At 57.2% G+C, this 15,598-nt stretch overlaps 1 protein-coding gene across 11 annotated transcripts in view; it reads right to left on the reverse strand.

The window, feature by feature from the left end:
* RAP1GAP (RAP1 GTPase activating protein) overlaps positions 1–15,598 on the reverse strand; it is a 50,577-nt gene that overhangs the window by 13,932 nt on the left and 21,047 nt on the right. For 4 of the 11 annotated variants that reach the window (XR_013830938.1, XR_013830939.1, XM_079940099.1 and 1 more), the window contains exons 3-11: positions 14,720–14,813; positions 8,304–8,339; positions 7,240–7,287; positions 5,948–5,986; positions 5,276–5,461; positions 1,972–2,075; positions 1,650–1,728; positions 1,222–1,275; positions 40–123 (exon numbers count right to left, since the gene is read on the reverse strand). Coding sequence is in view for 5 of the 11 variants with exons in the window: in XM_079940099.1 (XP_079796225.1) it covers positions 40–123; positions 1,222–1,275; positions 1,650–1,728; positions 1,972–2,075; positions 5,276–5,461; positions 5,948–5,986; positions 7,240–7,287; positions 8,304–8,339; positions 14,720–14,813 (724 nt within the window). In the remaining 6 variants the exon portion in view is untranslated. Of the gene's footprint in view, positions 1–39; positions 124–1,221; positions 1,276–1,649; positions 1,729–1,971; positions 2,076–5,275; positions 5,462–5,947; positions 5,987–7,239; positions 7,288–8,303; positions 8,340–8,841; positions 8,892–10,856; positions 11,379–14,719; positions 14,949–15,598 lie in introns of those variants that run through there. The other 7 variants (XR_013830941.1, XR_013830942.1, XM_079940097.1 and 4 more) reach the window with 3 other exon arrangements.

Genomic DNA, 15,598 nt, shown 5'->3' on the forward strand with positions numbered 1-15,598 from the left:
CCAGATGTGTGGGGGGCAGGGAGGAGGAGGTGAGCACACCTGCCCAAGCTTCTGATAAATGACTCCGAACTTGAAGTTATTGCTGATGACATGCTCGTCGAAGGTGACAATGAGGCGGGAGGCCTGCGGGGACAGGACGATGGGTGAAACACGCTGCTTTTTCAAGTTGCCGTTTATTGCTCTATGTGCCAAGCGCTGTGCCAGGCACTCCACATGCATCCACTCATTTCCTCCTCAGAACAAGCCCGTGAGGGAGGCACTCCCGCCGACTGCATCTCACGGATGAAGACGCCGACATTCCGAGACCTTAAGGAACTGACTTGCTGAGGTCAACAGCTGGCAAATGGCAGAGCTGGGACTTGAACTCAGGTCTGTTGGATTCCAAAGGCTAAGCGCACTGCTCCTGAGTTCTGCTCGTAAGCTCCCGCCCCTACTCTGCTCTAACACCCAACCTGTTCCCCGGCTCTTCTGTAAAGCCACCTCATCGTTCTAGAACAGGCCGAGTCCCCCCAGTGTGCTGTGGAGCCTTGGGCAAGTTCCCCTCCTCACCTTGGGCTTTCGGTAACTGAGAAGCAGGGCCTGATTTCTGAGGCCCCTTCCTTCAGGGGACCTTTCCTGGACCACCCGCCCTTCAGCGACCTCACCTCACTCTGGAATTCAGTCAGAGCCACAGGCTGTATGTGTCTTTCAGGGCCCACCTCTTTCCAGAAACCCCCTGGCTCACTGAAGACAGAAGTCCCTCACCTTTATCCCACATTGTCACAGTGCCTCAAACCCAGCACCCAGCACCAGAGCTGGAAGCGCAGCTGCCGTCTGTGGGGCGGCACCTACGGAGGTGCCTGTGTTATTCTCTCTCCCCAGGTCCCCTCTGGGGTCAGAAGGCAAGACCAGTGGAGCCTAGGCTCAGGAGCACAGATTACCCTTAGAAGGGTCCCCGAATGGCACTGAGAGTTTCCAGAGGTAAGGAAGGCTCGCCTCCAAGGAGGACAGCACTAGGTTCAAATGCAGGCTTCCTTATCTGCTGTGCATCCTTGGGTAAGGCACCAACCCTTTCTGGGCCTCTGGTTCCTCTTCCACAAACTGGGGACTTTGCAGGGTTATTGTGAGGTTTAAATGAGAGAACTTAGGAAAAATGCCCTGCACACAGCAGGTGCCCAATAAATGCTTGGCCCCCTAGTTATCCACCCACTCCCAGTGAGCAGGGCCCAGATCCAGCCATACCTTGGGGTAGAGCACAGGATAGAATCGATCCACATTCACGTCTTCACATACCAGCTGCGGGAGCAGATAAGGGAGGGCCTGAGGGTGGGGCCTCTGGGCCTCCCTGGCCAAGGTCTGGGGGGAGGACAGTGGAGGACAAAGAGGGGACAACCAAGGCTGAAGGAGGCCCACTGTCACTCAGAATGGGGTACAGAGAACTGGAGCCCCTGTCTCCAAAAGGTGCTCTAAAGAGTGCCCAAAGCACACAGCCAGCACGTGGGTGGGCATCACGGGAACACGTGAGCAGCAGGACCCCGGAGACAGGCCACAGCAGGCAGGCCAGGATCTGGGGCTAAAGATGAGGGTGTGCAAAGGCGAGGCTGCAGCCCAGCTCTGTGCCCACCTGAGATATCCACGGGGGGCTCAGCATGAAGGATCAGAGGCCTCACCTTTGCCATCTGGACCACGTTGGGGAACTCAGTGAGGCAGGAGATGGGGATGACGTCATGGTATGTCCGGCACTTGGCCCTGGGAGGAGAAGACCCATGCTGAGGGGTGAGGCAGCGCGAAAGGGAGATGGGAGCCCCTCCACACCAAGTAAGACCACCAGAGAGGGCAGACCCCAGGGAGGTCCAGAGGTGATGAGGCGGTCAGGCCTGGCTTGGGCACTAACTTGCAGGGCAACCTCAGGCAAATCCCTGGCCCTCTCTGGGTAAAATAAGGTGGGCTCTCAGGTTCTGAGAGTCACAGGTCCCCTCACCCCACCCTCACCTGAGCAGCAGACGCAGGTGTTCCTGGTCCCCGATGACATCATACTTGAGTGAGAAGACAAGGTGGCCCAGGGCGGTGTCCAGTGAGTAGTAGTTAAAATGCTCCTGTGGTGGGAGGCAGGGGCCAGGGGAGAGGGGGAGGCTGAGCCTGAGGCTTCCAGAAACCAGACGAGAAAGCCAACTCACCCCCGGATGGGGGTCCTTCACCAAGCAGCAGGTGTCCGGGCTAACAGCACTGTCTGCCTCAGAGAGACCTGCATTCAAATCCCAGCTCTGCCACTTGCCAGCTGGGTAACCTGAGAAGGTCACCTCACCTTTCTGTGCCTCAGTTTCCTAGTCTATCAAATGGCAGTGAGGCCCACTACCTTGTGGGAGGGTGGCAGGCACTGAAAGAAATAGTGCCTGGCACAGAGTAGGCGTTCTCTGAACGTCTGTAGTAACCTTGGCTCTCTGGGTCTTCAGCAAAGTCAGGACCACATCTGTACCTGCATGGCTGTCTCCCAGCCCCCGCCCCTCTCAGAGCTGGGCACACAGGAGGTGCTCAATAAAAATATGTCAACTGACTGATTGTTTAACTGATTGCTCTGTGGCCCCTGAAGCCAGGGCCCATGAGAATCAGGAAATGAAACATCTCATGAACACACTGGCCGGCTGACCGAGCCGGTTCCTGCCCTCCTGCCTCACCTGGGGAAGACACAGGGTGGGGAAGAAATGCTCCCGAGGGCCCAGGGGAACTGCAGCAGGGATGGCGCCCCCAGAGAGGAGCTGGCAGTCTGGTACCTCCAGGTGGGAAGCCCCAGAGCCAAGAGCCGGAAGTGCCAGAAGATTTCACCCCGCCTGGCCCTGGGCTCCCCTGCCAGCCCGGCTCCTCAGCCACACCCACCCCAGGAGTCATCGTAGAAGGAAGCTCTGTTTAAATACAAACAGCTGTGCTCAAAGGATGGGAGGAAAAAGATGTAGGGGCCGGGGGACGTGCGCCACAAATCCAGAGCTCAGGGGCAGTCCGCGGGGACCTGGGGCAGAGTGACGGAAACCCCCAAAGGCTTGGCACTATCTGTGCAGAGGGAGTGGCAGGCACTTGGCAAGGAGGTCTGCACCGAAGTCCTCGGGGTGCGGAGTTTCCCCAGACCCCCCTGGCTGGGCCCAGAGAAGCCCAAGGAGAGTGGGCTCAGGATCCCAGTGGGTCAATGCCAAAGTCACCCTAACTTCCTCCCTCTACTAGAACACGGCCCACTGCTTCCCCAGCACCCCACCTGGAGCCGGGAATGGCCCGGCCTCTCTGCCAGCCCCTGGGGCCCCTCCTCTCTGTGCTGCCAGCCTGACCCTGGCCATCATGCCTCCTCTAAGACCCCCCAACCTGTGCCTCTTCCAATCCTCCAGTGCCCAAGGCACCACCTTCATTCTATCACTCACCACTTCTTCAGCAAACTTTTCTGTGCACCAACTATATGCTAGGCCCACATAGTCCCCCAGGCCCCACCACCTGCCAGACCCAATTAAGAGCCTCTGGACAGTGGGTTCCGGGGATGCAGTTCTCTCTCCACCCACAGGTGGAATCCCCTGCCCTGTTCTGAGTTTGTCCCCAGGCAATGGCTCCTGCATCTGGGCCTGCTGGTTTAGTCTCAGTCAACCTGTCCCCCCACCTTAGCACCAATACCCACCAGCATCAGGCTAATGCCCTGGGCCCAGACTGAGCCCACACAGCTTCCCAACACCCCAAGGAGTCACCCCTCCTCCCAGCACCCACGAGTGCACGCACATACACTAGAAACGTGACCCCTCCCTTAGTGTGTCTTAATGGAAGGTCAGCCAGAGCTATGTCCAGTTCCTAGCTCAGTAACTGTGTGAACTTAACCAAGTCGTTTTATCTCTCTGAGCCTCAGTTTCCTTTTCTGTAAAAATTAGGACGCTCCTGATCTCACAGAGTAATTATGAAGATGTAATAATAACATCTAACGTTTACTGAGCACTTACTATGTGCCAAACATGGTTCTCGATGCCTTTATCATCCTCATTTCTACAGACGAGGAAACAGGCTCAGGAAGGTTAACTAACTTGCCCGAGGTCACACCATCAATAAACAGAAGAGTCAATAGGCGTCCCCAGGCCATGAGACTCCAGAGCCCACACTACATGCCACCACCTCGTTTGTAAACTGACACAGAGACCGCACTCGGCATGGAACGTGGCACCTACAAGGTCCCAGCGTGTTACCTCCCCTCCAGCTCCCACAGCCTCGCCCAATAGCTCCTGCCTGGAATGCCGTTGTCATCGGGTGACACGAGGACAGGTCGTTACTGGGCAGGGTCCCGGCTCTGGGGCAGGTGGTGGGGCAGGGGTTGTACCAATCCAGGTCACACCATGGAATTACTGTCTTCCCCACCTCAAGCTGCCTGAGGGCAGGGCCTGGGGCTGTTTTGTTTGCTGCTGTATACCTGGTGCCCAGAACAGGACCAGGCACACAGCTGGTGCTCATTATTTGTTCACCCTGACTGAGCCCTTTGTGCCGGACACTTTGGGCCGGACACCATTCTAAATGCCTCACAAACATCGTCGCATTAAAGGCATGAGGTGGGTATCATCACCATCTCCGTTTTTACAGATGAAGAACCAGAGGCAGGGGCTTCCCTGGTGGCGCAGTGGTTAAGAATCTGCGTGCCAATGCAGGGGACACGGGTTCGAGCCCTGGTCCGGGAAGATCCCACATGCCACAGAGCAACTAAGCTCGTGTGCCACAACTACTGAGCCTGCGCTCTAGAGCTCACGAGCCACAACTACTGAGCCCACGTGCCACAACTACTGAAGTCCATGCACCTAGAGCCCATGCTCCATGAGAGAAGCCACCGCAATGAGAAGCCCGTGCATCGCAACGAAGAGCAGCCTCCGCTTGCTGCAACTAGAGAAAGCCCACACGCAGCAGCGAAGACCCAACGCAGCCAAAAGTAAATAAAATAAATAAATGTATTAAAAACAAAAAAACAGTCTCCCCATCTTAAAAAAAAGAAAGAAAGAAAGAAACAGAGGCACAGAGAGGGTAAGTGACTTGCCTGATGTCCCATGTAGTGACAGAGCCAGGATTCAAGCCCTGGTAGAGTCTCTGTTAACCACTATGCCATAACACTGCCTTTTGCAATAAATGTTTGTTGACTGAATGAGTGAATCCACTACGCATGCTCCCTGGACTCTGCAACAGACAGCCAGCCCAGCCCACGGTTCCGCTCCCTCCCAGGCCCAGCGTCCCCCAGGGTTGGGCTGTGACCCACTCCCCAGCCAGCCCAGCCCCCCAACACCAGTGGGCCACACACCTTGCCAAGAAAGTGCTTGCGGTAGATGCGGGCGGTGGGGTTGCATTCCAGCTTCACCTTGGCCGTGGGTGACTGCAGCGGCTCTGTCTCCGGGATGCTGGTGATTTCGTGATTGGTGCCTTCAATCCAGTAGCCCCCAAACTGGGGCAGCAGGATGAGGGGGAAGGGCCCTTCTCGCCCCAGGACCTGAAGGAGGACACAGCTGAGAGCCACCCACACTGCACGCCACTGGGGGCCCCAAGACACCCCCCATTTCAGACCTGGAGCCACTTCTGCCATGGCTAAGGAGTACTAGGGGACAGCCCAGAGCCTATGTGGGTCCCAGGGATCAAATCCACCTCCTTCAAGGCACTTGCTCCAGCCCTTCTCCTCCCACTGCAGGCACAGACCCAGATGCACAGAGCCCCATGTCCCAGTCTCAAAGGATGGGAGTGTGGGGACAGGTAAAGCTGAGAGCATGACGTTGGCCGAGAGGCTGGCATATTTGGCTCAGAGGCCTAAGGGTTCACATGGGCTCTGAAGTCTTGGGCTTGTAAACTGAGTCTCCAACACCCAGAGCAAGGCCTGTGGTCAGGCTCTTGACAAGGAGGAGGACCCAGCTGTCCAGACTCCCTGAGGGAGTGCCTCCTGGGCTCGGGATGGAGATGGGCTCGGTGGGATCCGGTCGGTTACCTCGTGGACGCTCGGGTAGGGAATGTAGTCCTCCTCCGTCTGCAAAACACAAGCAGGGCAGAGGCCCAGCTGGGGTGGGGTCCTTACCGTTTACTTCCAGCCTCCCCAGAACACCTGCTGTTCAGGCAGCACCCCCGGGCTGGGGTTGCGGTTGGGGCTGCTTCCTCATCTCCCCATCCCGTGTGGGCTGACCCCACGAGGCAGGGACTGAGGCAGGCTTAGCTCACTGAGTGCTGGCAGCCTCTTCTGGGTCTCCTGCCTGGGGAAAAGGAGGCTCACTGCATCCCCAGAAGAAACCTCTGGACCAGTGGTTCTCAGTGCATCAGAATGGCCTGGAGGGCTCATTAAACTGATTGCTTTGCCCCACCCTCGGAGTTTCTTGTGCAGTGCGTCTGGGTGGAGCCCAAGAATTTATATGCCAACCAGCTCCCAGGTGATGCCGATGCTTCTGGCCTGAGGACCACACTCTGAGAAGCCCTGTTCCAGACAAAGCATCAGCCTTGTGCCCATGAGCCCCACTTTAACCCTCATCCCTGTAGCCCTGGGTCCACTCCCCTAAGCCCAGCCACTGATATTCTGGGATGATTGGGGTCCCAAATTACCAACCATGGTACCGTGTACCTACCTGGAGGGGCTCTGCAGCTCCCACCCCAAGAAAATCCTGAGTCTAAAGAGCCTCCTCACGCCTCCTTTGGTCCCCAGCTTCCTGTTAGTCTCTTCATGAAGGCTGGCGGGTAACGAGGCTACCCCTCCCCATCTCTCCGTCTCTCCCCCTCCCCCTCAGCCGTCCCAGGCAGGAGCTACACGGAGAGGGGGAGCGTAAGCTTCCTGGGTCCTGGGTACGAGTCTTTCTGCCACTGCTGATCACAAGTGGCTTCAAGGAAAACCTTTTACGGCAGGCTATCGTGAGGGATGGGGCTTCGATTTTGCGATGGGGAAGCCTGGAGAGGCAGGGTGAGTTTACAGTGGTGCAGATGGGGTGAGGAGGAGCTGGAATGAAGGCCTACAGGCAGGGAGGGGTTCTCCACACCTTAGCCTCCTCGAGGGGAGGGGCTGGGTATACCCTGCTTCCCCCTTGGCCCCAGCACCAACCCGCAGTAGGGCTACTTCACGAAAGGGGGGCGCAGATTCTCCTGGGCTGGCTGCTCGGCTGGGGCAGCACTTCCCCCACCCCTAGAGAGGGAGTCTGCCTCCCCCTTCCCGTCCCCTCCCATCCCCAAGCCCTTTGGAGAGCACTGCTCAGGAAGCCAAAGGCCCCCAGAAGGGTGGAGTGGTTCCAGATTCAGACCTACTTTGAGGGGTGGTGGGAAGGAGCATCGCTGTTCATCCATCCTGCTTCCCTGCAAAGAGAAGGCAGCACATCCCGTCACCCCCTTCCCTGCTGCTGGAAGCAGCACCCCTTCCAGGTAGATGGTGCTGTGGAGGTGCTCCCAGGGCAGGGCACTGGCTGCCGGGTTACTCAGGCCTCTGCAGGGCTGGCCCTCCTGGAGGGAACGGGGGCTGCGGGAGGCTGGCAGCAGCAGGGAGGGCTCGGGGCTCTGGTCACTGCTGGGAGTGGGGGCAGGGCCAGCGTGCACGCTTGTGTGTGAGCTGAGGAGGGAGGCCGCTGCTTCTACACAGATACGTGTTGTTGAGAGCAAGAGGGAGAGGGAGAGAGAAAGGAAGAGGGAGAGGGGGAGAGAGAGGGGGAGGGAGAGAAGGAGGGGGAGAGGTGGAGATGGAAAGACTAAGAGAGGTAGGGAAACAGGAAGATGGCAGGAGACGGGGTTTGGAGGGTGACCTGATATCAGGAAAGCTCCTGAGGTTGGTTCAAGTCCCCCGGCCGCCTCCTAACACACACCCAAGCGAAAAACACAGACGAGGGCCTGGAAGACCAGGGCTGGGGAGTGGAGGATGGCCAGGGGTCAGGCAGAGGGGGCGGGGGCTGCCCGGTTCCTTAGCACCTCCCCGGACCTGCAGCCCAGCCTCTGGTTGCCCTGTGCCCTGGCATCTGTCCCTCCCCCCATTCCACACAGGGTCCTGCAGAGCCTGTGATGCCTCTTGGGAGATGGGGGATGGTATGTGTATGCGGGGTGGGTTGAGGCACTGACCCCAGCAACCTACACAGGGATGGGAGCTGGAGAGACGCAAGTGGGGCCTGCGCCCTGGGTCAGTCAGGCAGTTGGGCACTATCAGTCCCCATCCCCAGACAAAGGGCTCTGGACAGCACACTGCCAACATCTCCTCCTGGCACGGTCTGCGAGAGCTCCCGGCCCGTCCTCAGAGAGATGTAGGGCTGCAGACACAGCAAGGGCCCCCCGCCCCCAGTCCAGCCCCCTCTGTGGCTCCCCAGAACGGGCTCCAGAGCCCACCTCACCTGCATCTTTTCAATCATCTCAAACAGATCTGTGTTCTGCAACAGAGATGGAGAGAGCAGGTCAGCACCGGGGTAGCCCAGCTGATCCTGCAAGTCTCCGAGGAGTCTCCACCTGCCCCAGCCCTCCTGGTGCCCCAACTCTGACCAAACACCGTGGACCTGTCCAAGCAGCAAGAGGGAGTGGAAGGGACCAAATATCGTGGACCTGTCCAAGCAGCAAGAGGGAGTGGAAGGGACATCATAGGATGGGGCTCTGTGCCACTGACTGGCAGAGTTTGACCAACTGCCCGGAGAAGTCTGCCCAGAGTCCAGCACCCTCCCCAGGCAGCCCACCCCACTCAGTCCCCTTCCCCAAAGGAGGAGGCTGCTGCCTCAGACAAAGAAGGTCTTGACCTTTGGGGAGAGACACACCTCCCCCACGTCACTGCAAGACTGGCAGTGCCCGGATCGGCCCACGGACCCCTCAGAAGAGCCCCAGGTCCCAACTCCAGAGACGAGCCCAGCTGGGATCCTCAGGAGAGTCTGTGGTTCCACTCACCTCTGGAAGGAGGGCCCCATCCTCCCCCCCAAGCAGTGTGGGCTGGGCGTCTGTTGGGGGAGAGAATGCTGGGATGTCCCATTGGCCCAATACCTGTGTCTGAGTCCACACATTCCCCCTCCTCGCTCCTCCCTCCTCACACTCCAGCCAGCCTCTCCTGAGGCTAGCCCGGGCACACACAGGGTTAATCCGGGCATCTGCCAGCTGTGCTTGGCAGCTTCAGCCTCTCCAGCGCCAACTCCCTACGAGCCTTCCTGGAAGGCGGCATCCTTGCCGGCTGGCGGAGCTGGGGGCTGGGCCTGGGAAGCCCCCAGAGTCTCTAGGAGAGCGCCCCTCCCCCAGCACCTCCAAGTCCTCAGTTCAGTCAGCTCCTGCTGTCCAGTGGGGGCACTGCCTGAGCTCACACACACATGTGCTGTGGGGTTGTACACCAGGAAACACACACTCCCTCTCTCTCTCTTTCTCTCTTGCTCAAACACACACAGGCCTGCACACCAATATTTAAACACAGTCTCACTGTACCAAAGAAAGCAAACACACAGAAACCCACACGCAGAAACCCACCGGGTCTGTGCACATCAATTCTTACAGCTACACGCTAACATACAAATACACGTGTCAGTGTCCTACGTCACACAACAGCACATTCCCTCACACACTTACAGGTCTATGTCGCGTAAGAGCCGCACACACAAATGCAAACCCACCCCTATGCAGATCTGCGCAGCTGCACCAGCAATTGCACACGAAGCTACACGAACGCCACAAAACTACTCTCACATCCACGTGCCGAGAGACAAAATAACATGCACTCGCAGACACAGGCGGGTATGTTCATGGAAACTGAGCCACAGAGCCCCACTGCCATGCACAAGTTCATCCTTCCCCATCAGTCACACTCCCCGTATAACAGACGTGACAGACTTGATCCCATAACATTAAATGAGTTTTGAGAAAAAGAAAAAGCATGCAGCAACTATGGAAGTGGTTAATCGCCAAGGATGAGGGGCATTGGTCTGAACCACACACACACACACACACACACACACACACACACACACACACACACGCTACACAGAGCTGTCTGTTAAAGATCACAAGACACAGACACCCCATTTGCACACTGTGAGGCCTGTCGACAGAGGCAAAACCCACCCTGTAAAATGCACGACAGGAGTCCACAGGAGATGGTGACCCATGGCCCCTGTGGCCACACCCAACACTTCTGAGCTTGGAAGACAATTTCACAGGCAATTAGAGCAGAGACCATAGACACACATCTGCAGTCCAGGTAGACAAACACACCTGTCAGCCAACACCTTGCACAGCAGCAACATCAGCATCTGTGCCTGGGTGAGCCACATAACCTCAGCCCAGCACAGTCCCAGCACCAGTGATACAGGTGCACTGATGTCCCCCAGAATACCCCACTCAGGGTAACATGGCCTTACATGGCCAGAAACAACGCACTGGGAGTCACAGCCACATAAACACTGACACATGGTACTGTCACCCAGAGCGCACACACAGCAACAAGTGATACCCACAGATACAGCCTCATTAGTGCATCAGACGTTCTGACACATGGAAGGCTGTGAGTGAAGTGCCCCAGGGCACCAAGCAAAGTTACACTGTGACATTCAGACCCTTCCTAAAGGGGGAAGGGGATGGATGAAGTGGTCCCAAGGCTAGCGCCCACACACACACATCCACACACACGCACACACACATCCACACACACACAGAGTGCCCCCGCAGCCCAGAGCCACAGTGCAACCACGAGCACTCTGTTCCGTAGGCAGCTGCAGAAAGAGCTCAAGGCCTGGGACCCCAGGGCAGGGGTGTGCCCTGTGGCCTCGATGGCCGTGTGTCAGCCCAGAAGCTAACACACCCTCCATGACGGAGCCTCGCACACCCGCCCTGACTGGGGCAGAGCCTGCCGGGCTCCGAAGAAGTTGGGCTGATCCGTCTCCCGCAGACCCCCTCGGCCAGGCCGCCTTCGCCCTGGTCCTCACCTGCCAGCCGGCCCCAGAGGGCAGTGATCCCCTCCGAGGACAGCCCGGGGGCTCCAGGGGCCGCGGCTGCGCCATCCTGAGCTCGGCCCGGCCCCGGCCCCCACCCCGGCAGCGCTTTAGCTGACCCAGCCGGCTCCGGCCCGCGCGAGCCCCGGCCCGGGCCCCGCAGCGCCGAGCTCCGCGCTCCCGGCTTCGGGCTCCCGCGGCGCGCTGCTTGCGCTGGGCTCGCCGGGCTGCCGGGCCCTGAGGGGGCGGGGCGCCAGGTACGGGCAGCGCGGGGACCGGGGCGGGGCTTCGGGGATCCGGGGCGGGGACACAGGAGGCCCCGCCCCGGACACTGCGCCTGCGCGCTCTTGCTAGCGCGTTGGGAGCTTTCGGCGCGGGCCCTTGGGCCCCGAGGCTCTTCAGCGCACCCATAGCGTGCGTCCTCTACCTTCCCAAACTCTGGGTACCACGCCGTGGGGCCTCAGGGATGGGCTTCTTGGGCTGGGCTTTGAAGTCGGGGAGGAAGTGGCAGGGGTTGGGGGCGGTTACCTTGGAGACAGAGGGCTTTTCTTGAGCATCTACTTAATGTTGGACCCTTTGCAAGTCTTATCCTCGCCCCACAACTCAAGAGGTACGAGTGTCATCCCCATTTTACAGAAGAGAAAACTGATTCCAAGAGATAAAATATCATGCTGAAGATCACACATCTTGGAAAAGGCAGAACTAGGAATCCAGGGAAAGGCTTGGAGCTCTCTCCCCTCCCACCTCCTCACCTCCACCCCCCTCTAATGCCTGCCAGTGGCTGACCTGTACCCTCCCTTCCCCAGGCCCCATGCCCATACCTGTCCCTAACTGCCCCTGATCCTGGGAGAGGGAGGGAACAGGGCCTGCCAAGGACCCACACATGGAGAAGACTTAAGCATATGTAGGTTCTAGCTCTGGCCTTGCTACAACTAGCTGAGTAGACCTGAGTGAGTCCCTGCCACCTCTGTAGGCCTCAGGTTCCCCATCTGTAAAATATAAGGCCTCTGAAAGCCCTTGCAGCTGATCCTGCACTGTGTCTGCCACTGAACAGTGGGGGGCAGGGCCTCAGCATCCCCTCCCCAGACAGATGCTGGGAAAGCAGCAATAGCTTCCTGAGCTGTGGCCAAGTCAACACCAGCTGCTTCAGACCCTGCGGGGCAGGGCTGCCCACCAGCTCAGTACCCAACCTCTCTTCAGCTTCCTGAAGGAGCTGTTGGCAGCTACCCACCACTCTCCATCTCCAGGGCCAAGGCCTCCTGGAAGGAAAGCACCGCACCTTCCTTTCCCCCAGACCTGGCCCTGAGTCAAGCTGGAGCCCAGGAAGCCGGTGGGAACTCTGGAGATGTGTATTCCAGACACAGTGTAGCTTTGTTTTTAATAATTAACAGCAGCAAATATTGATTCACGCAGGCACTTCCAGGCCTGAGCGCTTCCGGGCACCCATCGAAATGCAGCCAGAGAAACATTCATTCCCACACTGGGAGGAGGAAAGAGCTGCTCGCATCACCGGAGACATCTGTGTGCCAGGAGTGGAGGGTGTGCACATGTGTGCATGCAGCTGTGTAGATGTGTGTGACTGAGATCAGATGGGGACATCCTGGGTGTGCATATTTGTGTGTTTGTACATGTATATCTGTATATACATGCATGCGTACATGTGCGAGTCTCTGAATACACCTGCAGACATGTGAATGCACCCATGTATGTAGGTGTGGGTAGGCTGTGTATGTACGTGTGTGCAGATTTCTAAATCCTCAAGCAGAAAAAATCCTACAGCAGGGCAGGGTAGGAGGGTCTTGGATAGCTCAGTGTCTATACAAATGCGGCTTCCCAGTGAGAGGGGGATGTCCTTTCTGGGTGTTCTGTCCTGCCCTGGGAACGTAATGATGCTGATAATAGTTCAGCTTCCTAATTTGAACTTTCCAAAATTACTTTCACAGTCATCCCCCAACTGCAAGCTGGCAAGGTGGGTAGAAGAGAAACTGCCACCTCTATATCACAGATCAGAACTGAGGCCCACAGAGGGGCAGGGATGTGCCCACTGGCACAGGGAGGTCAACTGCCCCTCACACTGGCTCCACCATCAACATTATAAACGTGTGCAGAGCTGGGGGAGGGGGAGTGGAGAATGTGTCACAGACCTGGGACCCCTCAGCCCCACCACTGGTTTGCTGGGGACCCTGTCTCTCTGGGCCCTGGTTTCCTTTGCTGTCAAAGGAGTACGATGTACAGACTGTGTCTTGATTCTGGGGTGGGGGCGGGCTGTTGGGATGGGGCAGTTTGGAGCCCGCAGCTGGCTGGGCTGTATTGGCACAAATGGAGGCTTCTAGCCAAACTGGGCAGAGGGGAGGTAGCTCAGAGCTAATCTGAGAAGGCCAGCCCCAGGCTGGCCAAGCAGGCAGGACTCAGGGAGATGGGCTCTTCTAACCCTCATTTTTCCAACAGGAACACTGAGGCCCAGGAAGGGGAAGTGAACCCAGGCCTCCTACTGGATGCTTACGGGGAGAGGGACTGGGAGACTCACTTCTGAGCCCAGCTGCCATGGAGTCGCTCCCTACCTGCCAGGTCCCAGGATCCACATGGCCCAGTCTTGGGCTGTCGCCCAGGCACAGACAACAGGAGAGGATCTCAAGAACCCCTTGATACGATCCCTAGGACCCGCTGCACTTGGACCCCCTTGGAGGTGGTGATCCAAAAGTACACCATTCCTTGGACATGTGCCCTCCTGGCCTAGAAGAAGTATATGGCCCTTGTTCCAGGTCAGAGCACTGGGAAAGGAGCTTGGCAGATCCTGCCTCTACTATTTCCCGGCTGTGTGACCTTGGGAAAACCACTTCCCCTCTCTGAGCATCTGGATCCTCATCTGGAGAATGCCTACCACCAAGGTTTGATGGAAGGACCAAGAGGCATGATATCTGTGGACGTGCTTTAGAAACTGAAGAGTGTACTACGAAAGTGAGAGCTTATTACCCTCTGCATTAGAGATGCCACCAGACTAGGCACTCTGGTCAGATAACATGAGTTCTGGTCCTAGACCCATCACATCCTACCTGTGTGTCTTTGAGCAAGTAACCTAACCTCTCTGAGCCTCGATTTCTCATCTGCAAAATGGGACTAATAAGAGTACTAATATAAGTACATAGTAGTTAGAGTTTGAGAATGAAATGAGATACTGCACGTAAAGCATTAAGTACCCACCTGGCACATAGGAAATCTCAATAAATGCTAGTGGTTATTACTGGTATTTGACACCCTGTATAAGTTGTTTAGTTATTTATCTCCTAACTGGACTATGGCTCCCTGAGGGCAGGGTCTGTGTCAAATTGATTTCTGGCACCTCAGTGCCCAACACAAAGTTGACACAGGTCAGGTGCTGGGCAAACATTTGATTTTGATGATAACAACAAGAATAGCCTCATTTATAGGACTCTTACTCTGTGCCAGATATTGTGCACAGAGTGTTTTATCATCACTTTTCACACTTTACCCCACTTCACAGGGCGACCTCTCACAGTAGCCCTGTGAAGTGGGGTATTATCATTATACCTGATTTACAGATGAGGAAACTGATGGTGATGTTGATAACGAATATGAGGAAGAATAGCTGTTTGGCCAGTTTATTCCCCGTTGTTTTGCCCCCAACAGTGCTACAGACCCTGGTTCAACTTCTGAGACTGTACCAGGCCCACCCAGGGGCGAGGAGTTGTATACCCTTGGGGTGGGGGGCTAAACCCCAAGCAGCATCTACCCAAACATTTTACTTCTGCACAGCAGTCATTCCTAGGTATCTCTTGGCCCTGGGTCGGGGTGGGGGGGGTCTCCAGACCAGGGGCCGTGGGGAGACGGGCACTTACCTTAGGGTGGAGTGAAGCAGTCTGGGAGGGAGCTAAGTCCACTCGTGGCAGGTCTAGTGCCTGAGGGAAGCGCTGGTTCTGCCCATCACTCCTCCTGGAAGAGAAAAAGAGTCTGAGGTCAGGGAGGGCCCCAAGTTGGGAGATTTGTGAACTTTGGGAGGGAGAGTCATTCTCAGAGTTGGGGGACATTAAGGGGGACAGATTTCACAGAGGAGGGGGTCCTGGGTTCCCCAGGAGGCAGGAGAGGAAGGGCTTCCTGAGCAGGGCTGCCAAACAGGCTCTCCTTCCCCAGGGATCACAGCTGTAGACAGGGTCTCACTTCCAGCTCTCCATTAGGCCTCCCTAACCCATACTCCAGCCAAGAGGATGTCCACAGCCCATTCTGAAGATGGGCAGACTGAGGCAGGGGGGCAGTGAGGGTTGCTGTAGAGGGCTGAGCCCTGACTTCTGGACTAAGCAAGGTAGCCCAGCCTCTATGCACCTCTCCCTGAGCCTTTAGGGACAGAGTAGCCTTAAGGCTGAGGGCCACCTGGGCCATTGCTATTATTAATGACAATAACAATAACGGACACTCATTGGGCCGACTACGTGCTAGGTCCCATGCCAAGCCCCTCCTTCCAGGCCTGAGGGCACAGACTCATCACCACACTGGCATTCCCACTTTACAGATGAGGACGCAGAGGCACGCAGAGGTCACACGGCGGGTCAGCAGCAGAGCAGCATCTGAGCGGCGCTTGACTGACACCAAGCCCAGACTCTTTGCCCACACCCACGGCCTTGCCTGAGGAAAGGAAGCAGGTCTGGTGAGGGTGAAGTCAGCTCCTATTACCCTAGAAAGTCTGCCGAGGAGGCTCATTCTGGGGTCAGGGAGAGGAAGTG

This window comes from Stenella coeruleoalba, assembly GCF_951394435.1.
Source record: "Stenella coeruleoalba genome assembly, chromosome: 1".
NCBI lineage: Eukaryota > Metazoa > Chordata > Mammalia > Artiodactyla > Delphinidae > Stenella > Stenella coeruleoalba.